The 26069-nt window shown below is 44.5% G+C and overlaps 2 protein-coding genes across 2 annotated transcripts in view; both read left to right on the top strand.

Moving 5' to 3' along the window:
- The window catches only part of DDB1 (damage specific DNA binding protein 1), a 53671-nt gene extending 50596 nt beyond the window's left edge, over nt 1-3075 (top strand). The window contains exons 26-27 of the mRNA XM_056851184.1: nt 1202-1325; nt 2381-3075. Coding sequence (XP_056707162.1) covers nt 1202-1325; nt 2381-2464 — 208 coding nt within the window. The 3' untranslated portion in view covers nt 2465-3075. The remainder of the gene's footprint in view (nt 1-1201; nt 1326-2380) is intronic.
- A 7089-nt stretch (nt 3076-10164) lies between these two features.
- The window catches only part of VWCE (von Willebrand factor C and EGF domains), a 49287-nt gene continuing 33382 nt past the window's right edge, over nt 10165-26069 (top strand). Inside the window, exons 1-3 of the mRNA XM_056851190.1 lie at nt 10165-10404; nt 12578-12672; nt 22319-22408. Coding sequence (XP_056707168.1) covers nt 10295-10404; nt 12578-12672; nt 22319-22408 — 295 coding nt within the window. The 5' untranslated portion in view covers nt 10165-10294. The remainder of the gene's footprint in view (nt 10405-12577; nt 12673-22318; nt 22409-26069) is intronic.

Consider the following 26069-nt stretch of genomic DNA (forward strand, 5'->3'; position numbering starts at 1 on the left):
AAAAAAGGAGCCATTAACCATGTCATAAAGCAGCAATATCAAGAAAAGCGAGGGTAAAATAGGAATCTTGTGGCGTCATAAAAGGCTTAACACATTTTATTTTAGCATATGTTTTCATGGACTACAGCCCACTTTCTCAGATCTGATGAAATGGACTCTAGTCTATCAAAACTTATGCTAGACTAAAATTGCATTTGTCTGTAAGGCGCCACAAGATTCCTGTTTGCTGCAGCAGATGAACACAGAAATTCCTCTGGGATTTTGGCATGTTGTTTCATAAACTCTGCTCACTGTATCCAAAATGTTTTGCATTGAAAATGTAGCTCAGCACACAGGCCAGACTTTCCACTTGTGGTAGAGTTCTTACACAAGCAGAAAACACAAGGGGGGGATATGGTAGCCACTTGCACTGTCAAAATTACTTTTATCCCTACTTGTGTTTCTGCTTGTACAAGATCTAGTGCAACCAATTTCTGGGTACTATTATAGGGGAAGAAAGTCTTTATGTTTCTGCTTCTACATCGCTAGATCCAGGCCTACATATATTACACATATGTAAAGTGTTCCTGCTTTCTCATCCCTTTGTGCAGGAAATCAGTTTTGCATCTTCCCCAAAAGGCAAGACCACTCAGTGCATATCTACTTAAGACTGCACAAGGGGAATGTTTTGAACATGCCATTTCAGTGGCAATACACTTGAAAGAACAGTGCCACAGCAGAGTGTTGTCAAGTGTATCACCATAATTGGGCATTATATGTCTCTTTGCAGCATCGTCACCCTTTATGCTGAGGAGGTGATGGAAAGGGCTGTTAGATGGGATGCTACGCCTGGAACTAGAATTTCCTGCCCAATGTTATTTCACATCTCAAGGATACCGGCTTCTTAACTATCTAAAGTTTTCCTCTGAACTCAACTATTGTTTCAGAACAATGCAGTTACTCTGTATGTCTTTTTTCTGGTAAAGCACTACTATTATTTATCTGTTGCCTAGCAAAACAGACATAAAGACGCAATTCCTGCCCTAAAATCCACAGCCTAATTTTATAGATGGGTGAATGAATGTTGTTAAAATGCTGTCATGTTTTGGAGGTTGGTGCTGTTATTGCATGTGGAAGACACAAGAGTCTGTGCTTGGTTCTTGAGAGGGAAATCTAAGTCTGGTGTGGTTGTAAGGTTTGTTTCCTTGACTCTTCATTGCACTTGGAGATCATTTCATACAGAACGCAAGACAGAGCTAGCTACTGGGTTTATTGATGGAGACTTGATTGAAAGCTTTCTAGACATCAGTCGACCCAAAATGCAGGAAGTGGTGGCTAATTTACAGGTAAGTTGGGAAAACTAGTCCTTTAGTAGGAGATTTTAAGGTAAGCCCTTCTCATTCTAGAGCAGTGGTCGGCAAACTCATTAGTCAACAGAGCCAAATATCATCAGTACAATGATTGAGATTTCTTTTGAGAGCCAAATTTCTTAAACAGTGTACCTACCTATATAGTTTAAGTTTATTAACTTAATAAACTTTAATTAAAGTTTTAAGTCTTAATTAAACTATAGGTACACTGAATAAAACTTGATATCATACTTAATAGTGATCTTATTTATTGATAAAAATTAAATTGTATGTAAGGTATCCATAAAATTAAATCATGACAATGACTGACAAACACTGTACATTTTCCCCATCTGCATTCTCAAAACTCTGCAGGGGGGCTTATTGTTGAGTTTTGAGAATCTGGCTGGGGAAAATGTGCATCTGAGTGGCAAATCCAAGGCAAAACCTCCCGTGCATAAATGGCCAATAACCCCCCATGCAGAGTTTTGAGAATCTGGATGGGGAAAATGTGCATGAATCAAACATGGCTCTCCCCCCGAGCCCCGACCTCCTCCTCCTCGCCGCTGCTGCCGCCTGGGCTCCTTCCTTCCTTCCCTCCCCGGCCAGCCTGCCGTCCGCCTGTCCGCCCCTCCTCAGCGCCTCGGCCTTGGCCTCCGCCAGCCAAAACCAGCGCAAAAAATCCCACCCGCTGATTGGCTGCCGCCTGCCCTCGAGCTCTGCGTGCAAAATCCGGCCGCGCTGTGAGGGGAGGGAAAGGGGGGAGGAGGGCGCTTTACCTCACACACCGCCCCTCTCGTGGGGGGGGGGAATAAACCCGAAATGGGGCGGTGAGGAGAGGTTTCGTGGTCGACTTTTGGGGGGGGCACTTCTTCCTCCTCCTCCTCAGAAACTTTTGGGTTTCCAGAGCCGCACTCAAGGGGCCAAAGAGCCACATGCGGCTCGCAAGCCACGGTTTGCTGACCACTGTTCTAGAGATAGGCAACTCTGAAGAGGGGGACAACTCTCATCAATATTTCTGCAGAATTACTGTGCTTCTCACCTTGTTTCAGATCGATGACGGCAGCGGGATGAAAAGGGAGGCTACAGTGGATGATCTGATTAAGATTGTGGAGGAACTCACCCGTATCCACTAGCTGGATGAGAAGATACTTCCTAGCACCTTCCTCCATGCTAGCCTATGGAGTCTTTCCCACTTGCAGCTGGGGTCCCCTAGCCAGTTGCATTAGAGGCAGTAGCGATGTGCCTAGGTGAAAGTGGGGAATCTGTGAACTGAAGCCATCTCACTAGGGACTTGTGGATGCAGTGTTGGCTATTGATGACATCACATTCTGCTTGGACTCACCGATCCTATGGCCCTCATCTGCCAGCCCAGTCCTGTTCCTTGTAACAGCCAGCAGTTGGCAAAGGTGCATCCCCTACCTAGACTCCTCCCACAACTCATTCACTGTTGTCTTTCAGTATCTTTATTTGGATTTTTTTTGTTTCTTGTGTTTGAAGTGGAAGTCTTTTTTTCCTCTTCTGTTTGGATGAGGTGTGGCTAGATGGCTGCGTCTGGTGTTGGGGAGGCAGTAAATGGTGCCTACTCAGGCTTATCGGAGGTGCCTGTCTGGGTGGGGAACCCAAGTGGGTGGGAGGCCTTTCTACCCCCAGGCCTTGCTGCCCATTCAGGAAGAGGGGGCTCCAAAATGAATTTTTCTGTTTGTTGGTTTTGGAATTTTACCAAATAAAGTAGTCCAAGAGGAAAGGATTGTCTCCTGTTATTATATTCTCTCCCTGTTCTGTTGAGCCCTGCAAAGGGAGGGGGGGTAACGTATTCCAACTAAGCTCAAGTGAATGTTCTTCATGTTCATTTTCACTTTTACAGTGGGTAGCCGTGTTAGTCTGTTTGCAGTAGTCAAAAAGGGCAAGAGTCCAGTAGCACCTTAAAGACTAACAAAAATATTTTCTGGTAGGGTATGAGCTTTCGTGAGCCACAGCTTACTTCTTCAGATCTGAAGAAGTGAGCTGTGGCTCACGAAAGCTCATACCCTACCAGAAAATATTTTTGTTAGTCTTTAAGGTGCTACTGGACTCTTGCCCTTTTTGATTTTCACCTTTAGTATCTGATTTCTTTCAAAAATGTCTCCGTCCCTTGTGGTCTTGCAGAAGGCTGGCTGACGCTTTCCTAGCTGAAGGGATGGAGCATTGATTTGCATAGTTCCTCTTGTTTGTTGCTGAGTGATCTTGACATTGGATTCTCTCCTTCTCCAGCCTAGAGGAGGCAGAATTCCAAGAAAAGAGGCTAGCTCTGAGTTGTACTAGAAAGCCACCGCCACCACCCTTTCCTCCTGAGAACCAGCAATCTCCCTCTGCTGGCATAAGATGATAAGACTTCACCAGCTGTATTGCTGTATTTTTCCCCTTCAACCTGCTAGACTCAAAAGAGGCTCTTACTACCAATAACTCTTCCTCCTCCCCCACCTTTTCAGGAATAATTACACTCAGTCCCTGCTGGCTCTGAGCTTGGGCTTCCTTGTGATAGGAGAGGAAGGCATTGTTCAAATTGGTCTTATGGAGCTTCAGCTGTTCCTTTCAAGCACTCTCTGGAAGACAAAAGAAAGCTCCTTGCCCTTCTCCATTACTCTCCTTTTGAAGTGTATAGGGAGAAGGTCTGATTCTGCCTCACTGACAGCTATTATATCATCTAGAAGGCTTCCAACTGTGTCAAGTGTTCTTAGTGCTTGTTTTCTTGGGGGGGGGGATCTTGCCATACAGAGTCTTCTTCTGTGTTAGTGCAAATTTTTGGGCAAACTGGCATCTGGCACCCTGGAGAATCAACACACATTTCCCTGTAATGTTCCATACAGAGAAGAATATTTCCAGAATAACTCTCAAACTGTTTAGGTCCATAGCTCCTGGCACTTGTAATGGCTACAGCATAAAGCCATGTCCTGAACAAATCTTTATGTTTTAGATAGCTGTGATATCTTATCTCTTCTGCCTGAAAGCTTTCCCACAATGTTACTGGCATTTAGCATCATTGCTCATGCTGTGTTGTACCATGCAGTTGCCAAGCAGAGGTGATATAGCTGCTAATGCCAAAAGCAGCAAGCTTCCAACAAAACATTTTGTCCTTCAAAAGGTTTTTCCCTTGGAGCAGGGTATTTGCAGGAAACATTTGCTTTATAAGAGATACAGACCATGTAATCTAACCCAGTGGAGTTAGTGGCCAAGATGCTTTCTAGTAGGGAGCTCTCTTAAACAGGCTGGCTCTACTCCCAGAAGGAATGATTAAGAGATCTGAGACTTTTGAAATGTTGAGACTACTGCATTCTATTCCCAGCTGTTCTTTTGGTTTGGCCTTAAATAAACTAAAAGCATATCATACCTCTAACTAAGATGGCCTCATGCACGCCACTTGTGGAAATCATGTGTTTGTGTAATCCACTAGTGCTCACAAGTGGAAATGTAGTTTGTTATTCATGGGAGTGGCGTACATATTTAGTATCTTTTGAATTGCCTTCCTTGTCGATTTTCATGGGAAATCCATATTGGGAAGTGGTGGGCAAATAGCCTAGTTGGAGTATAGTTTCAGGTCAACACCTAGAAAGGTGATAGGGAAGGGGTAACTGAGTTCATTGGGAGGGCCCCATCAAGTCAGTATAAATAATGCTTACTCCTGCTTATGAATAAATGTGTATGTGCAGCTGTTAAAAATACCATATTATATACAGAAATGTAATTTTCATATTTGATATAATTTTAGCACAAATCAGCAATACACTGTGCTCAGCCTAGAACACAGTCCTTTTTTATATAGCATGATTTTGCAGGGGCTGAAGGAATGAAAAGCAACAATCTAACACAATTACAAGTTAGGCTTTGCAAGCCTTCCAATACATGTTTTTAAGATTTCAGTGCAGACCGCTGTAGCACAACCACCTTCCAGCAGGTGCACAGATGTTATACAACACAAACTAAACCTGCCACAGAACTCTATGTCTACTCTGTGTTTTTTCCCCTCAACTGAAAAATAAGCACCATTTTGTTTTCCAATCAGCAAAAAAGGTGACATAGGATGTTGCATGTTTTCAAGTTGGGAGAAATGTCATGTGCCCTCCATTCCTGCCTATGTTCAAGCAAGAGAGAAGAAGAAGAGTTGGTTTTTATACGCCAACTTTCTCTACCACTTAAGGGAGACTCAAACGGGCTTACAATCACCTTCCCTTCCCCTCCCCACAACAGACTCCCTATGAGGTAGGTGGGGCTGAGAGAGCTTTAAGAGAGCTGTGACTAGCCCAAGGTCACCCAGCTGGCTTCGTGTGTAGGAGTAGGGAAACCAACCCAGTTCACCAGATTAGCCTCCACCTCTCATGCGGGGGAGTGGGGAATCAAACCTGGTTCTCCAGATCAGAGTCCACCGCTCCAAACCACCGCTCTTAACCACTACACCACGCTATCCCCAGCCATGGGGAAGGAATAGAGAGAGGGTCCCTTCCCAAGGTTCTATGCACAAGGTGTGACGTATAGCTTTCTCCAGGTGATCTGTAGTAAAGAAAGATGGTGGTATTTGGGGGAGAATTCAAAGCTCTCACTTCGTATTACTCTATCTCACTGGTTTCCAACCAGGGGTCCATGGACCCCCAGGGGTCCGCGAGAACTAAATTAAGGTCCGTGAAACAAAGTTATAAACCCATAATAAATTAATATTTTCAATTAAAAGTTTTCTATTATAAAAATATATATTCAAATATTATTCTAAGTTTAATGTTTAACTAACAGTTATGATTAAAGTTTATTTTCAAATTCTCTGAATTTTTATTTTGAACCTTGGGGTCCCTGCACCGAACAAAAAAGTCCTAGTGGTCCCTGGTCAAAAAAAGGTTGGGAACCACTGCTCTGTCTGGACAAATGAAACAGGATATGATTTCCCTTCTTTGTGAATCCCGTCAAATAAACTTGCACTCAGTAACATTGGAAGGTGAGAACATGTTTATTAATAGCCTTTTGGGGCTAGAAGCTCCTTTTTGAAAACGAACACCTGGAAATTGTGGGAGGAGGTATCTGGGTTGTATGTCATTCCCTCGGAATGGCTCTGATCCTGGCTGCTCTGTGGACTGAAGACTTTTGATGTTCTAGCTCAGTGGTTCCCAAACATTTTGGGCCACCCCCCCCTTGGTTCCACAAACTCAACCCCAGTGCCCCCTACCCTATCCAACGACACAGTTGAAGGGGCCCACCTCTAGCACCCCCGCCCGCTGCCCCCTTGCCTCTTAGTGCCCCCCGTAATCCCATCGCCCTCTAGTCTAGGGGGTGGTACTGCCCACTTTGGGAACCACGGTTCTAGCTGCTGTTCTCTCGGATTCGCATAACTGAATGCACACTTGTTCCTAATTCATACATTATGGGCGAAAACGCATGGTCGCTTTATCCTCCTTTAATCCCTGTTTCAGCCAGGATTCAGCCTGGATCGAACGCATGCGTTTTGCCTAATGTGCATTCAATCCTGGCTAAAACAGGGATTAAAGGAGGATAAAGTGACCATGCGTTTTTGCCCTATGTTTCATGATAATGCTTGTATTTTGCATAATTCTACACGGAGGACTCCCCATAAAATCTGTGTAAATAAGACGGGGGGGATATTTATTTAGAACTTTTTAAAATCTTTCCAGGACCTTACCTGAGGTGACTTACAAAATGAAAATAATAAAAAGAAAACGTTAAATGATGGTCATCCATTATTAAAAACCCAGCCCAGCATAAAAACACAGATGATAAAAACGCAGACAGCTTAAAACAGCAGTTTCCAGACTAAAATAGCGTTAAAAAAACCAACCTCTTAATTAAAAACCTGGTCTTAGGATCCATTGTCTTGTGTACCAAGGGTAACAAAAACTACAAGCTTGCAGTGTGTCAACCAGAAATCTGCAGCTTCTGGCCTAAAGATTTAATGGCCCTTTCTGTTACTCGAAGGGCCTCTTTGTTAACCACACTGCTTCTTCCCGGGATTTTAGGACTTCTCATGCAACCTTTCTAAAAAGGAAAATTTACAAGCTGACCGTTCACACAAACGGGAATACCATTGCATTTGATTTCTTGTTTTGATCGGTGAGCTTACTTTACATATATATGAGCTAAAACTGTGGCAATGGTAGAGGTGGGGCCTCTACAGGGTTGCCAGCTCCAGGTTTGGAAATACCTGGAGATTTGGGGATGGAGCCTGAGGAGGGTGGGGTTTGGGGAGAAGGACTTCAATGGGGTATAATGCCATAGAGTCTACTTTCCAAATCGGCCATTTTCTCCAGGTGATCTGTCGCCGGGAGATCAGTTGTAATAGTGGGAGAGCTGCAGCCACCACCTGGAGGTTGGCTACCCTAGGCCCCGATGAAGCCATTCGCTAAGGCTGTTCTAGTCCCGCCAGGGCCCTGATGTCATTAGGAAGGGAATTGCACCGGGCTGGGGCCAGGGCTTAAAAAGCCCTGGCCGTTGTCGAGGACAGCTGTACACTCCTAGGGCTGGGGACTACCAACAAGTTAGTATTAGAAGAATGCAATGTTCTTCGGGGGGTATGCCAGGAAAAGCGGTCCCGAAGGTACGAAGGTCTCAGACCATGTAAGGCTGTAAAGGTCAAGACCAGCACCTTGAAAAAAGGTAAAGGTCCCCTGTGCAAGCACCGGGTCATTCCTGACCCATGGGGAGATGTCACATCCCGACGTTTACTAGGCAGACTTTGTTTGTGGGGTGGTTTGCCGTTGCCTTCCCCAGTCATCTTCCCTTTACCCCCAGAAAGCTGGGGACTCCTTTGACCGACCTCGGAAGGATGGAAGGCTGAGTCGACCTTGAGCCGGCTACCTGAAACCGACTTCCGTCGGGATCGAACTCAGGTCGTGAGCAGAGCTTTTGACTGCAGTACTGCAGCTTAACACTCTGCACCACGGGGCACCTTGAACCTGACCCAAAACGCCAGCTGGAACCAGTGCAGCTGGCGGAGCATCTGGTTGAATGTGCTCTCACAGCGGGGTCCTTGTAAGGAGCCTCGCTGCAGCATTCTGTACCAGCTGGAGTTTCCGAATCAGTCTCAAGGGCAGCCCTACATTGAGCGAGTTGCAGTAATCCAGCCTAGAGGTGACCGTCGCATGGATCACCGTGGCTAGGTCAGGGCAAGAGCGATAAGGCACCAGCCACTGGGCCTGGCGGAGATGAAAAAGGCTGCCTTGACCGCAGTTGTGACCTGAGCCTCCATTGTTAAGGAGGCATCAAGGCTCACACCCAGACTCTTGACAGTGGGCACAGGTGTCAATTGCACACCATCAAGAGCCAGGAGACGGCACCCTGTCCCTGAGCCGCCCCGACCGAGTCAGAGGTCCTCTGTCTTCATTGGATTTCATTTCCGTCGGCTTTTCCTCACCCGTCCAGTCACGGCATCCAAGCACCTGGCCAGTGTGTCTGGGGTGGAGTCCAGATGGACGTCCATCAACAGATAAAGCTGGGCGTCATCAGCAGACTGATGACAACCCAGCCCAAAACTCCTGACAAGCTGGGCGAGGGATGTTGAACAACAGAGGTGAGAGAATTGCACTTTGCAACCCCTCACACACACATACACACCAAAGGGCGCTGCTGCAATACCTCCTCCCCTCTGTCCCCAACTGTGGAGAAAGGTGTGCAACCATTGAAGTGCATGGACTCTTGTGCCACATGAATGTACACCAGCCTTGGTTACAAATTACAGTGAACACATGTATCACATACATTGTAAACTTGTGTTTTTAAAGTACATGTGTTGAGTAATGCTCACGAGACATTCAATGCATGTACAAATGACTATGTGATACAAACCCCACATTATTAAGTGAGCATGTGTGGGCTCTTTCTTTCAAACAGATCAATGCACATACATACAGGGTGGGTGTGTGTTCACTGTAACATGTGAGAAGAGCTATTGTGCCCTCCAAATCCCACCTTGATTGTGGTAAAAGTCTACCTTAATTGTTGATATTTCTCTCTGCTGAGATATCATGCTGAGTTGGTTAGTTGTAGCGGTCCATTTTTATAATTTTAACTAGCTCAACTTCTACTCCATGATTGGTATTAGCATACTTTTAAAGGACGGTTGTGCCAATTCACATATTGGGGGAAGGGGGGAAATGCATTTTCCAGTCTCAGCTAAGACCACCATGGCCACATTGCAAGTAATGCTGTGGTCAAAGACACCTGCTTTTTTGAAGTGTAAAGTGAAAATGCCAAATGAAGTGATGAAGATCTCCTGGGGCCTTTTGGTCTGGCCCTTTTCTCTTTCTCTCTACTTTGCAGCTTCTCCTTGGAACAGGACACCCAACTGACCTCACGGGAGCACCTCTGGGCTACTCACGTTTGACATGAGCCTCACGTGTTGTCAGCTCCCGCTGGGTCTGGCTTGGAACACTTGATCTGCTCCAGCTCCTCTTTGGTGCAGCCGGGAAAGCAGCCCAGCGAGGGGAGAAGGGAGGGGGATTCCTGAGCCTTGCCAGATGTGGAAAAGGAGACTCCTGCAAGAGTGTGTGTGTGGTGGGGTGGGGAGGAGGCTCTTCCCAGTCAAACAACAGAGCTGCTGTGTTTGGAAAGCTGGGATCCTCCCTCTGCATCTCCTCTCATGGTGCCTCTGCCCCTGTGCGGAGGGGGGAAAGCGAGCACACTCCTGCATAGATACACATGCATGCGCGCACACACGCACGCACACAGGCAGAGTTTTCCACTCCTAACACATGATGGGCTGGGGGAGCTAAGGAATCTGAGCCTGGCTGTGGGGAGGAGTCTGTTCCCAATGCTGCCCCCAGCCCGAGAGCATTGATCCCAGCTCCCTTCCTCTGCCCAGGAGGAGCCCCCAGCCTCATCCTTGGTGGGGAGGAGAGGCTAGAGGGTTGCCATGCTGTAGGGGCCTGTGGGGAAGGAGGGAGGGAGGGAGCTCTGAAGGGAGCATCTCTGTGGACGGGGAGACGCCTGTCATGTTCGCCGAGCTGCTCTTCCAGACTGCCTGTGTGTCTGTATTCCTTCAAGGGGCCCCGGGGAGAGTCTACACAGGAAGGAAGAAACTTGCCAACTTCGCCGTGGAGAGGTACCCCCTATATCCATCCCTGCACAGAGGCAGCCAAGTCCTAAACCTTATTTCCCCACCTTTACCCCCTCTGGAGTTTGGCTGGGGACCTGGAGACCCTCTGAATTGGGTCAGACACTGTGATCTCAGCTATACCCATGAGAGAATAGAGGAAGGCAGCTCCAGATGGACTATGGTCTGCAGTGCAGGGCATTCTTAGCATCATTTGTTTATGGGCATGAAAACAGCAGCGCCTGCCTGCAGGAGTACTTGGTTTCATTCAAGGTGTCCATCACCAGTTTTTACCCACCTTGCTGTGTTTCTAAGTCTGAAATGTGGTTCGTCTGACCCCTTCCTGCTTATCCTCTTTCTCTATTAAATGTGTGAATGGCCTGACCGTAAGCTTTGATCATAATGACATAGTCCTACTTGGAAGTAAGGGCCATTTTGCACAACTCAGACAGAACTATTGGCTGAGCAAATGAAGGACTGGGTTTCAGCACATAGCAAAATGATGGTGCATTTGGTGTTGACCCCGATTTTTCATTATGTACTATTATTTGTTGCACCATTGCTGGTGGCTTCATAGAACTAGCTGTTTTGCACATTTTGCAAGATTGTGGTTGCATACAAATTGGCCAACTGCTTGTGGCAAATGGTTTAGACAACCAGTTCTTTTGAATGTGCTTCAGTCCAGACAACAGAATTGGATACCCCAACCATGAGCAAAATGATCATGCAGATTGGTGTGCTACATGCTTAGCATTGCTGTGTTATTGCCTTTTATGCCTGGCTTGCTGTGGCCTCCCGGGTGCATCCTTTCCCAGTGTGTAGACAAGCTGAAACGTGTCCAGAGGAGGGCAACAAAGATGGTGAGGGGTCTGGAGACCAAGTCCTATGAGGAAAGGTTGAAGGAGCTGGGTATGTTGAGCCTGAAGAGGAGAAGACTGAGAGGTGATATGATAACCATCTTCAAGTACTTGAAGGGCTGTCATAGAGAGGATGGTGCGGAGTTGTTTTCTGTTGCCCCAGAAGGTCAGACCAGAACCAGTGGGTTGAAATTAAATCAAAAGAGTTTCCGTCTAGACATTAGGAAGAATTTTCTAACAGAGCGGTTCCTCAGTGGAACAGGCTTCTTTAGGAGGTGGTGAGCTCTCCATCCCTGGAGGTTTTTAAGCAGAGGCTAGATGGTCATCTGTCAGCAATGCTGATTCTATGACCTTAGGCAGATCATGAGAGGGAGGGCAACTTGGCCGTCTTCTGGGCATGGAGTATGGGTCACTGGGGGGTGGGGGGGAGGTAGTTGTGAATCTCCTGCATTGTGCAGGGGGTTGGACTAGATGATCCTGGTGGTCCCTTCCAACTCTATGATTCTATGACTGTATGATTCTAGTAGTTCTTGCTCTGTGTTTTTATCCTACTGCAAACCTTAAGACTTAGTGAATTGTCTATTCTCCATCATACAAATAGACAGGTTATCAGATAGTTAGTAGGCTGTACCTGTGGCTCAGTGGTAGAGCATCTGCTTGGCATGCAGAAGGTCCCGGGTTCAATCCATGGCATCTCCAGTTAAAGGGACTAGGCAGGTAGGTGATGTGAAAGACCTCTGCCTGAGACCCTGGAGAGCTGCTGCCAGTCTGAGTAGACAATACTGACTTTGATGGACCGAGGGTCTGATTCAGTATAAGGCAGCTTCATGTGTTCATGTGTTCAAAAGCTATCTTTTAAAAATGGCACTGGAGAGCATCTGTATTTCTACCGTATGTACAAAGGTTCTCCTGCAAGATCATGCCGAGAGGGGAAAAACAAACATACATCTGAATCATTGGTCCTGTTGTCTCCCTGCGCAACAGTCTGTGGGCTCCCTTTGTCTGCCTGGCTTTTTCTGCAGTTTCAGTGCAGTTTTCATTTGATTTTTGTTCCCAATTTCTCTCATTATTTCTTGCTTAAGGCAAATTATTGTAGCCATTTTGTTATGGCAACTAGGCAGTCTTTTTTCCAGGCAAAATTGCTTCATTCATGGGATTAAGAAGTCACATGTCGGATTGCAATTCGTGCTTGTGCCACCTAACTGAAACGGCCTTGAGCGTAATACCAACCCCCCGCTTTCCACGAACACAGCAATTGTGTGAATCAGCCCTCCAACAGAACAAAACTTGGACTGTTCTTACTCCTGCCTTTCTTCTATTCCTAGACGCCGTGTGGGGCCACATGTTTGTCTCTCTGGGTTTGGAAGTGGATGCTGCCCTGGGTGGGTGCCATCTCCAGGCAGTGGCCAGTGCACCCTGCGTAAGTACCTGTAGCCCTCTGGAAGACCCTTGGCTTGCTCATCTGCTTCGTACCGGAATTGTAGTACTGAACTGTTAGTGTTTGAGGGTTGAAATTACAAACGTGGAAGAACCCACGAGATATCCCAAAGTTGGTGAGATGAAAGTGACAACAGATGAGCTGAGAGCTGCAAGTTCTAATAAAGCAGCTTCTGATGTGGACAAATGGAACCAGTCCCTGCACTTCTTGTCCACCTGTAGTCCCTTTGCAGCAGCTTAGTACCCAATGTTAAGTGTACAGCTTTAGGAGAGATTAGTAGGCATTCCTTTTCAAGCGAAATGTTAAGAACAGTGGTTTTATGAAGGGCCAGGTAGGTTGTCTCTAACTGAATTTCCAATATCTCACCAGGCTACAGTTCCCAAGATCCTCTGTGAGGAGGCCATGGCAGCTGAACTGATAGAAAACCCATCTAGTGCAGTTGTGTAATGTTTTGACAGGTCTTAGTATGGAGGTTGAAAAGAGGAGAGTGACCCTGCTGAGTCTACCATTAACCATGATACCCTTCTGGGTCACCTTGCTGGGTTGGAAATTGTGGACAATGTGATCCACTGGTTCTGCTCCTACCTGGAGAGTGAAGGTGGTGTTGGGAGACTGTGGTTCTGTTCCTTGGCAACTGCTTTATGGGGTTCCTTTGGGGCTCCATTTTGTCCCCCATGCTTTTTAACATCTATATGAAAGCATTGGCGTATGTCACCTGAACTTCTGAGGTGAAGTATTATCAATATGTTGATAATACCCAACTCTATTTTTTTTCCTTTTTTGCCAAGCCAGATGTGTCAGTGGATGTGCTGAATTACCTGTTCTAGATGGGCTAGCACTCCTTCTGATGGAATAGATTTACAGGCAGGGGGTACCGCTGCATCCAGCTTTGTCCACGGTTATTTGACTAGCATCTGTGGACTGCAGTACTTTTTACCCGCTGGCACTCCAGATGCACTTCTTCCTGAAGAGAAACATTTTGGCCATAATTATACACACCATAGTAATTAAGAGTTAGATTACTATAGAACAAACTATGTGGGGCAGCCCTTGAAGATTTCTTGGAAACTTGGGCTGGGCCAAAATGCTGTTCTTAGGATGCTGACAGGTATGGTTCCCCCAGACGCACATTACACTTTTTAAAAAATGATTGTAATTGGCTTCGATTATGTTTCTGGACACAATTAATGGTGTTGGTTTTAAAAGGCCCCAATGGCTTGGGGTTTGGGTATCTGGGCCCATATAGTCCTGACTGTTCCTTAAGATCATATTTGAAAGGATTGTTCTAATTGCCCCACCAAACGAACAGAGGTGGGTAGTTACTCAAGACAGAGCCTCTTCCATACTGGCGCTGTGATTATGGAGCATCATCTTTCTGATGCCACATGAAGATGAGATTATTTCAACTAGCTTATGCTGTAAAAATAAGAGCGCTGAGGCCGGAGTTATTATCAACAAAGCTTTATCAAATCTCTTAGGGAAAGGTAAAGGGGACGTTCCTATTAAAACAATAAAATCCTATCTCCTGCATAGTCGACATAGAAAACATTACGTTACATTACCAATTAAGGCATACAGGTGCTGAGCATGGCGGGGCACACTCACACTCTCAAGTCAAGCTTTCACTCTCTAGCACAGTGAAAGTAATCAGCTATTATCTAGCATTGTTTCCAGAAAATAAAGCTCATTAACCGGCTCAAACAGAATGACGTAATTCAAAACTTACATTAACCCTATAATGACTAAATTTAGATCTTGACTACCGGTATCTCAACACCTTATACTGTGCTTTTATCGTCCCTTATTCAGGCTCTTTATTGTGTTTCATTGCCATCGTTCCTGCTTTTGCATTGGTTTTTAAATTATTGTACTGCTCCTCTTAGGCCATTTATTCGTGGTAATGAGCAGCGCGTTCCAGGCTGAATTGCCCCGCATATTTTTTTTGAGTTTTACATGCTGATCCGTCATTCCGGAAGTGACTGTGGTGCATACCTGCTTCATATTACTAAAGAGCTCACTTAGCGAGATCTTTGGGGTTTGCCCGGAAGAATCCTCCTCAAAGAACCATGCAAAACAACAGTGGCGCATTAGCTATACGCATGCTAATGACTATGCTGACAGCCTGGATCACAGGAGCAGGCGAGTGGTGGGGGTAGAATTTCTCCTTTCGCATCGGGACCGTGAATAGGCATTTTAAAAGTCGCGTTTAAAAAGAGCGCTTTGAGTGAGCATCAACATTGACCATGAATAAATGGCCTTAATGTGTTATATAAATGAATATTTAAAAAGTTTTATTTTATAATTGTTAGCCACCTTGGATATTTTATGGGAAAGGCACAGCAGAAATTGCTTCAATGACTGCATCCCCTAGCCATCCCCTAGAATTTCTCCTTTCGCATCGGGACCGTGAATAGGCATTTTAAAAGTCGCATTTAAAAAGAGCGCTTTGAGTGAGCATCAACATTGACCATGAATAAATGGCCTTAATGTGTTATATAAATGAATATTTAAAAAGTTTTATTTTATAATTGTTAGCCACCTTGGATATTTTATGGGAAAGGCACAGCAGAAATTGCTTCAATGACTGCATCCCCTAGCCATTTTGCTGGTTATTGCTGATGGCTACAATGGTCAAGTTGTGATTGCGGAGGGCAGCTTCCGTACGTCCTGCATGACAGGGCAGAAGGCACACATCTGCTAGACCCCCTCCTGCCCATGCAGCTGTAAAAGTTGGCAGAAGAAGGAAACCACTTTGGGACAGAAAAAGGCAGCATTCTTGACGGCACATTACAGTTCTGAATTGATTCTTTGAAGGAGCACACATCAGTTACTCAGAAGGCACTTCCAGATGGCTCAGACTTCCTTTCTTTTTTTAAAAAATGGCAGCTGGGGTTTCCATCCTGCAATAAATATTGGCAGCCACTGTGGAACTTGAGGACTGAATCATGTCCATGCGATATGCTAGTGCCCCTGAATATGAATCACATGTATTGTCGAAGGCTTTCACGGTCAGAGTTCATGGGTTCTTGTAGGCTATCCGGGCTGTGTGACCGTGGTCTTGCTATTTTCTTTCCTGACGTTTCGCCCGCAGCTGTGGCCGGCATCTTCAGAGGAGTAACACTGAAGGACAGTGTCTCTCAGTGTCAAGCGTGTAGGAAGAGTAATATATAGTCAGGAAGGGGTTGGGTTTGAGCTGAGTCATTGTCCTGATTCCTGTCCTGGCTTCCTGTCCTGAAAACCTCCAGACTAACAAAGACTACAGTCCACAATAGCCATGCAGATTAGCTTTGGATTTCACACATTAACAGATCACTTCAGGATACAATGGTTCCATATTAACATACCACACCCTCATTAGCACATTATCTTGCTACAGGACAATGATTAGCACATTACCTTGGATACCTTTTGCAGGACAATGACTCAACTCAAACCCAACCCCCTTCTGAGTATATATTACTCTTCCTACACACTTGACACTGAGAGACACTGTCCTTCAGTGTTACTCCTCTGAAGATGCCGGCCACAGCTGCTGGCGAAGCGTCAGGAAAGAAAAAACCAAGACCACGGTTACACAGCCCGGATAACCTACAAGAACCAATGAATCACATGGGTTAATAGGAAAGAAATCCCTCATCTCCTTTCTCTTATAAGGGGATTATTGAACAGTACTCATAATGCAAGAATTGTGAAAGCTACAAAAATTATACAAAACAGCAACATGCCTTGTTTTGTGTTATAACCCCAGGTTCTTTATCTCTGTAATTTGGAGGGGATAATCTTGTGTATAGAGAGCCAGTGTGGCGTAGTGGTTAAGAGCAGCGGACTCTAATCTGGAGAACCAGGTTCGGTTCCCCGCTCCTCCCCACGAAGCCTGCTGGGGGACCGTGGTCTAGTCACAGTTCTCTCAGAACTCACTCAGCCCACGCAGAGGCGGGCAATGGCAAACCACCTCTGAACGTCTCTTGTCTTGAAAACCCTATGGGGTCGTCATACGTCAGGTGCGACTTGACCACACTTTCCACCACCAGTCTTGTGTCTATGGCCCAAGGCTCCATAGAAAAATAGCTGGATGGGAGGGAGAAACTAGACTGAGGAAAAAAGGCTCTAGTTCAGTGGTTCTCAACCTTTTTCGAGTCGCGACCCCCTTTTACAATTGCCAAGTAACCTGCGACCCTCGTCACATTTGCATAAATTTGCATAAATGACATTTTCAATAGGATAAAGAAAACACATTTTTTTTGGCAGTCCAGGGTATCCATATATATAATTACTTTAAATTTTAAAGTTTAAAACAAACAAGCAAATGGTACTACCACCTGTTGGGCAGCGACTGTGACTGTGTGGCGAGGCAACCTTTCCTGGCACGGAGGAAAGAGTGCCTCTGAGCATGCACTGCATTCCTTGTCCTCCCCTCTCCCCCCAAAAACTCTTCCAAGCAGGCCGGGGCTCTTGCGAGGAAACCCCCTCTTGTGACTGGGACACTGCTTGTACACAGAACTGCAGTTATCCCTCAAAGCGGAGCTCCGTTTAATCACCTCACGAGAGCTCAGGGCCAGGAAAGAGCCGAGGGCCGCTTATCCCGCTCAGACTTTTCGTGCCTTTTTCTCCCCTCCGCCAGTCACTGCTCCTTCTGCGCCTCACTGAACCTGCGCGCTCGAGGGGGAAATCCTGAACTGCGCATGCACCTCGACTCTCTCCCCCTTGGCCTTGCCACAGCAGAACTGATGACTCAGGGCAGAAAAGCGAAGCCACACTACAGACATGCGCACTTGGATTCCAGGCTGAAGCTCCCGCCTCACCTGAGTGCGGCTAAAAGTAAAAACAACGTGGCTGTAGCGGCCTCAAGGGGGACCGCCCTCTTCTCCTCCGAGACCTGAACTGGCCGAGCCAGGGAGCTTTCTCGGCCTCCCACACATCTTGCCACGTCATCCTCCTGGCGCAGGTGCGACCGTGCCCAGGGCTGGCCCGCCCGCCTCTCAGCTGGGCGGCGGGGCTACAGCTGGTGTGCGGCATCTCTGCAGCCCGGCTCCTTCCGGCTGTCGGTCGGCCAGTTCCTCGCCTCTCTGCTTGGGGTTTTCCCTGCCCTCGCGGACGGATCAGGGTTACAGGGCGTCTGGGTTAGTTCTGGACAGCCTGGGATGGGGGCTGTCCCAGGAAAATGGCGGCAACCCCCCAGAAAACACTTCGTGACCCCCTTGGGGGTCCCGACCCCCAGGTTGAGAACCACTGCTCTAGTTGGAAATAAGAAGGTAGTATAATCATTATAGCACAGCTAAAGAGATACGTGACCTGTACTGTGCACTAGAGGCATGGAATATTAGGGCAACATTCTCTTTAAGGTATGCAGCCTCACATTATTTGTTTATTTAAAGGATGCATACCCCACCTTTCAGTCTAATGATCTTCAAGGTAGCTTGCAGACAATCAAACCCATAAAAGCCTAGAATATAAAAGCGTACAAGCCCAAGGGGGAAAGCCTTCCGGTGCACCCAGAAATTGTATTGTTAAGCAGAAAAGGCTGTAATTGTCTCTAAGGGGCAGGGCTTCTCCTCATATGGGCTAGAGAAAACATAGCTCCTGTCTCCTCTCTCTTGGCACTGAATGCATCTAGAAGAGAAACTGCACGAATGTGATGTTAGAGCTTATCCCTGTCTCTGGTATGGCTAATTTTGCTCTCCCTCCCCAAAGTGTGCTGCCTGGCGGGACCAAAAGCAAAATAACCTATGCTCCAACTGTCCCTATTTTCCAGGGACACTCCTTGTTTTTTGGTCCCTATTCCTAATAAATCATTATTTCGAATCTGTCTGTGTTTCTGCTTTCTGAGCTCTCGTGCTACAATTTTATTGATGTAGTGTTGTCATCATTCAGATTCTGGCCCTGGACTCAAGGTCTCTTGAAGTTAAAGTTCTGTGAAGGAACACAGAAACATCATGTCTCTCGTGCACCTGTAGTAAGGTTGCCAGGTCCCTCTTCAGGGTTTGGGGAGGGGAGGGACTTCAATGCCATAGAGTCCAATTGCCAAAGCGGCCATTTTCTCCAGGTGAACTGATCTCTATCAGCTGGAGATCAGTTGTAATAGCAGGAGATCTCCAGCTAATACCTGGAGGTTGGCAACCCTAACCTGTAGGTTAACAAATGCACTTGGACAACAAGGCATTGTGCAGGGCACAACTAGCTCTTTCATACACTGTAGCTGCAGAGATGTGTTTTGAATTTTTTGAGAGCAATGCAGAACAATTATGGTTTTCTTGTATATCTTTAACCAAAACACAGTCAAAATTTGGCTTTTAAAAGGAGGGGGCTATCACAAATTAAATGAATGCAGCATGTAGTGCTGTGCAGGCAGTGAAGAACCTTCAAGAATATGTAGTTGTGGAAAGGGTAGGGCTTGCAAAATGACACTTGGTATAACAATTGGGTTCTTGAAAGCAAAGCCATATTTTCATTTGAGAAATGTTTGGGTTTGTTTCTAAGGGATGGGCCTAGGGATGCCAGCCTCCAGATGGGTCCTGGTGTCTCTGGGAATTATACCTCATCTACAGAGATCAGTTCCCCTGGAGAAAATTGATGCTTTGGAAGGTGGACTGTATGGCATTATACCCCACTAGGCACCTGTCCTTTCCAGGCTCGACCCCCAAATCTCTAGGAATCTCCCAACCTGGAGCTGGCAACTTAACACCCTGCTGTGGAAGAAAAAAGGGGAATAAAACCCAACCTGGCTTCTGTTTTCAGGTTGGGTTTTATTCCCCTCTTTTTTCTTCCACAGGGGGGTGTTAAGTTGCCATCGTTAAGTTGCCATTGTTAAGTTGCCATATATATATATATATATATATATATATATATATATATATATATATATATATATATATATATATATATATATATAATATATATATATATATATATATATATATATATATACACACACACACACATATATGTGTGTATGTATGTATATAAATACTGAAAATATAATTTATTAGAAGTGCTATGTAAAGGTTAATAATATTTAAAAACATTAAAATAGCACAATGGCATTTCCTAGGGTTGATAACTGTAACCACATACCAAACGCGTTTCGGCCTATTGGGCCTTCATCAGTGGTTAATTAAAACACATGTTAAGCCTGCACATATTTACAGAAATAAATACATATATAAACAGTTCAAACCCAACCAGGCATGTGTATAGGTTGTAAAATCTATTACCAATTACTCAAACATCTGGTCAGATTGGTTCTAGTTGTAATACTGGTTAGCATATGTCTCTCATTTACTATGTGAGCAGAGATCAACCCAGGGTCATGCCAATATCATGACTGCTCTACTAGGTTGATCTCTGCTCACATAGTAAATGAGAGACATATGCTAACCAGTATTACAACTAGAACCAATCTGACCAGATGTTTGAGTAATTGGTAATAGATTTTACAACCTATACACATGCCTGGTTGGGTTTGAACTGTTTATATATGTATTTATTTCTGTAAATGTGTGCAGGCTTAACATGTGTTTTAATTAACCACTGATGAAGGCCCAATAGGCCGAAACGCGTTTGGTATGTGGTTACAGTTATCAACCCTAGGAAATGCCATTGTGCTATTTTAATGTTTTTAAATATTTTTAACCTTTACATAGCACTTCTAATAAATTACATTTTTAGTATTTATATACATATACATACATACATCTTTCTTTCTTTCTTTCTTTCTTTCTTTCTTTCTTTCTTTCTTTCTTTCTTTCTTTCTTTCTTTCTTTCTTTCTTTCTTTCTTTCTTTCTTTCTTTCTTTCTTCCCAACCTTGGGTACCCAACTTAACACCACCACCACCACCCCAGTGGGCAAGGGAGACCTGGCAACCCTAGGTGAGATAGAAACATAGAGCCGTAAGAGGCCTCAAGGGTCATCTAGTCCAATCCCCTGCACAACACAGGAAATTCTCAACCACCTTCCATCCCCACTCCCCAGTGACCCCTGCTCTATGCCCAGAAAGGAGGGGGGGGCTCCAGGATCCCTGGCCAATCTGGCATGGCAGAAAATTCCTTCCTGACCCTAAAGTGGCTATTGGCATGACCCTGGGCATGTAAGAAAGGGCCACGAGAGCCAAGCACTGACTCATCCCTTCCTGCCCTCTCTCTCATGATTTGGCTAAGTTCACAGAATCAGCCTTGCTGTCATATGGCCATGTAGCCACCTCTTAAAAACCTCCAGAGAAGGAGAGCTCACCACCTCCTAAGGAAACTTGTTCCACTAAGGAACCACTCTGTCAGGAAGTTCTTCCTAACATTTGACCTTTTTCAACCCGCTGGTTCTGGTCCAACCTTCTGGGGCAACAGAAAACAACTCCACTCCATCCTCTATATGACAGTCCTTCAAATACTTGAAGATGGCTATCATATCACCTCTTAGTCATCAGGTGGGCCTCCTGTTGCTCCAAGCTAGAGGAAACATGGCTCTCAGATCATCTTTCATTGGGGCAACCTGCCTCTCCCACCTCTCTGGTATCCCTGAAATGGCTGTCCTTACAAGTTCTGCAGCAACAGCACTGGATGTGACTCATTCGTTTCTGTGTGTATAAGAGTGGGAAAGTTCTACAGAAACTTTCTGGGCAATATGGTGACCTTGTCATTGTCCTAATTTCTTGGAGCTTTTTCATTCAGGTCAAATAATTGTTCTTAAGGAACATATGAGTTGCCGCATACTGATTCAGCCCATCACCTACTGTAGTATTATCACTAACAGCTTCTCAGGCAAAGAAAAGTCTTTCCTGACACCTGCTACTTGAGATCCTTTAACTGCAAATGCCGGGGATTGAACTTGAAACTTTAGTTGTGCAACTCAAGTGTTCCATCACTGAACTATGGGCCATCCTTGATCATAACAGTTAAAAAAAAATATGGTCTTGTAAGCCGCCATGAGGCAGTATATACATAAAAAATAAACAAAACTATCCACCTTAGATAAATGCTGAACCAATAACCATGGGCTCACAACATTTTTAAGATATTTATTTCTTTAACGATTATGGCTTCATTCCGGGAACCTTGGGACTGTAATTGTGTAAAGGGACTTGTGGCAGTTTAGGAGCCAGCATGGTGTAGTGGCTAAGAGCGGCGGACTCTAAACTGGAGAACCAGGTTTGATTCCCCACTCCTCCACGTGAAGCCCGCTGGGTGACCTGGGGCTAGTCACAGTTCTCTCAGAACGCTCTCGGCCCATGTGGAAGCAGGCAATGGCAAACCATCTCCGAACGTCTCTTGCCTTGAAAACCCAAGAGGGCTCCATAATTCAGCTGTGACTTGACAGCAAAATCCCACACACGCATACAGAGTGGCAATTTAAAGACTCCTTTTGTATCTTGGTGTTACAGACTAATGCCCATCTGTAAAGGGGCTAGACAGCCTACTTATCTATTACAAAGTTATAGGTTTGGTTTTGGTTTTACCAAAACAGTCTCATGTGTTCTCATCTCCTCTCTAAAGGACTTCCAAAAGTTCCTCTTTCTCTGCGATGAATGCTGTCTCTTAACTAGGCTCCTATATCCTTGGGATAAGCGTGGTTTCCTTCTGCTGGGTAGGGATCGGTCAACATTTGTTCTGATGAATGCTTTCTTGGTTTCTTTCCCAGCTCTTTGTTCCTTTGGCTGTGGCAGTGGCTTGTGCATCGCTCCCAATGTCTGTTCCTGCAGGGATGGAGGGCAGGGCATTACGTGTCAAGGTAAGGAGAACTTTGTGGAAAGCTGCTGATTCGTTACCATGAGGATTGGTGTGTGAGAAACTAACTAATGACTGCAGCATCAGGTCTCCTATTTTTTTAATCAAAATTTTATTTTCAAATCTGTAAAGTACAAAGAAAACATACAATACATAACATACACCACACAACATAACTCAATACAATATACTGAAACATTCCGTGCATGGGTGAACTTAAAACATGATTTCATTATAGGTTCTATCATATAAAAGTCTGGTATAATGCTATGACTAACTGCCTTTTATGATAACACTCAAATCATGGTATCTATGCTTAACCTTTGTCTTATTACAATGAACCACATATCCATCAATAATTACTACCAATTTATATATTTTCAAAAAGGATTATTAAAGGCCTTACTCATGTATTATTGTATCTCAGCATTTTCATCTTTGATTATACTTTGTACTTACATAATAATTCTAACCAAAATTAGATGCTATCTCCAATATAGTGAAACTAACCAGTTTTCTTACTATTTATGCAAACCTTACATATCATATAAATAATATAATTCCCAGGTTTTTTTAACTCTTCACTAGATTATCTCTCCAATCTTCAATGTCTGGACATACTTCTGCCTTCAGCTTTGATGCAATAAAAACTCTTGCTGCTGTAATCATATATGTAGCCAGTTCTTCAGAAGACTTCATAATAATAGATGGTAATATTCCCAAAAGCATGGTTTTAGGATCCATTACAAATTTCACCTTTAAATTTTTTTGAATTTCAGAATGCACTTCTCTCCAAAACATTTTTATCTTCTTACGCATCCACCATGTTTGGTAAAAAGTCCCATCTGTCTCCTTACATTTCCAGCAGTGACCACTTAACTCCTTGTTCACCTTCTGAATATACCGGTGTAATATACCAGTGGAAAAACATCTTATACCAATTTTCTCTCAAGACTCAAGACTAGAGCAACTGTCCTATGGGGAGCGGTTAGAACGCTTAGGGCTGTTGCTTGGAAAGAAGGCGGCTGAGGGGAGACATGATAGAGGTCTATAAAATTATGCATGGTTTGGAGAGAGTGGACAGGGAGAAGTTTTTCTCCCTCTCCCATAATACTAGAACACGGGGTCATCTGCTAAAGCTGGAGGGTGAGAGATTCAAAACAGAGAAAAGGAAGTATTTTTTCACACAACGCATAGTTAAATTGTGGAACTCCCTGCCCCAGGATGTGGTGATGGCTGCCAGCTTGGAGGGCTTTAAGAGGGGAGTGGACATGTTCATGGAGGAAAGGGGTATTCATGGCTATTAGTTGGAATGGATGCTAGTCATGCTGCATACCTGTTCTCTCTAGTATCAGAGGAGCATGCCTATTATTTTGGGTGCGGTGGAACATGGGCAGGATGGTGCTGCTGCAGTCGTCTTGTTTGTGGCTTCCTAGAGGCACCTGGTTGGCCACAGTGTGAACAGATTTGATGGTCCTTGGTCTGATCCAGCAGGGCTTTTCTTATGTTCTTATGACTTGGCATGCTGTAAATTTAAATGATTTAGTCCATAACTGCTCCCACTGTTGCATCCTAGTCTCCTCTACAAAATTCTACATCCATGTCACCATACAGGGTTTACTTTGTTCTGACTCCGTATCATATTTAAGTAACAATTTATATATCTTACCCAAAAGGTGATCTTTGTTCTTTGTGATCAGACTTTCAAACTTCGTCAGTTCTCTCAATTTACCAGTTGTTAGGCAGTCTTTTCTTAATCTTGATACCAATTGGCAGTAAGTAAGCCATTGTATATTTTTATTCTCTTCCTTAACTGTCTGCCATGTTTTGATTTCTCCATGTGTATTGATCATATCCTGTTATATTATATTGTCATTTTGTTTTCTTTCTATGCTGTCATAATAGGCTTCTATTGGAGACCTCAGTGGTGAAGGCGAAGGGCTTTTTTTTTTTTTTTTTTTTTTTTATCGTCCATATCCTCAGCAGACTGTCCTTGATTACATGTTCAGTTCTCTGGATGCTTTTTTCGTCCAAAGATGACAATGGGGGTTACTGCACTTGTATTCCCAGCGATGTATTAAGAGTTTGAAAATGTTATAAAAAATACCTTTCGCACTTTGTTTGGCCCTTTTAGCTGTGAAGACATCTTCCAACCATTTATAAGCCATGGTATCCAAAAACCCTTTTAAAGCGATGGGGGTTACCACACTTTGTATTCCCAGCGATGAATTAAGAGTTTGAATATGTTGTAAAAAACATCGCTTTAAAAGGGTTTTTGGATACCACGGCTTATAAATGGTTGGATGACGTCTTCACAGCTAAAGGGGCCGAACAAAGTGCGAACAGTATTTTTATAACGTTTTCAAACTCTTAATACATCGCTGGGAATACAAGTGCGGTAACCCCTGATGTTTTTTACAACATTTTCAAACTCTTAATACATCCCTGGGAATACAAAGTGCGGTAATCCCCAATGTGATCCTTCTTTCATTTCAGCTCTTTCCAACTTTATTATATGCAATCCTGGATTTTTAATCCAATCTGATATCCGATTTGGTAAGGCTAGACTGCCTCTCTCTCTTTCTCATCCTGCAGTATTTTAAACCTGATTCTCGGTTTCTTGCCACCCCACACAAACTTGTTTAATTGTTATTGCTAGCTTTTCAGGGTCTTTTCTTCTAAATAGATCAACAGCATTTGAAATAAAAAATTGAGTTTGGGCAAGACATTCATTTTAATAGCTGACATCCTCCCCAACCATGAGATTTTTAATTTTGGCCATCTTGCCAAGTCCTTTTCAATATTGGCCCACGTTGTTTTATAATTATCATTGAATAAGGTCATGTTCTGACCGGTTATTTTGATGCCCAGATATTTTATGGCTTCTCCTGTCACTTAGGTCATTTATGCATGGGTACTTGAACTCATGTTCGCCCCGTCTGACTCAGTTGTTCCTTGGAGTTCTGCATGTGTTTTCCGTCCATTAGAAATGACCTTGCTGCCAGCCCTCGCAATGTCTGGCTCTTCCCATTCCTCTGTTAACCCGACTTTTCCCTCTCCCCTGACCTCAGCCCAGCTCAAAACTCTGTGCAGAAGGCAAAGCTTGGGCCACAGGAAGATCGGCATCTCTCACAGCCAATCACAAAGCAGCGTGTAAAGAGGTGGGGATTCAAATGCTTCCTCTGGGCTCTTTCTGAGCAAAAGAAAGGCTTTTTAAAACCAAGGCTTGGATTTCTCCCCCCCCTTCTTTCAGATTGCTCCTTTTTTTGTTTTTTGTTCTTAAAATGCTTTTTAATGTGGCAATTGGGTTTTGGAGTGGGGAATCTTCTCTCACAGTAAGCACTGCGAAATAAGCCAATTGCAAAGCAGCATTTAAAGGGGAGGGATTTGATTTGGGCTTGGAGAGAGCTTGGTGCAGAGATTCCCAACTGGAAAGTGTGCGTCTAGCCAGCAACGAACCTCAGGTAAAACTCCCATGCATAAATGACCTTAGTATCCTGTAATAAGTCAAATCATCTTGTTTTGACAGGTGCTTTAAAATTATTTTCATCTTGGCTTTATTGATTTTATAGCCTGAATGGAATTCAATTTTTTCTATTATGTCCATTAAATGTCTCATTGATTTCTGAAGGTTTAAAATAGTTAACACCACATCAGAATAGCAT

This window comes from Euleptes europaea, chromosome 6, assembly GCF_029931775.1.
Source record: "Euleptes europaea isolate rEulEur1 chromosome 6, rEulEur1.hap1, whole genome shotgun sequence".
Classification (NCBI taxonomy): domain Eukaryota; kingdom Metazoa; phylum Chordata; class Lepidosauria; order Squamata; family Sphaerodactylidae; genus Euleptes; species Euleptes europaea.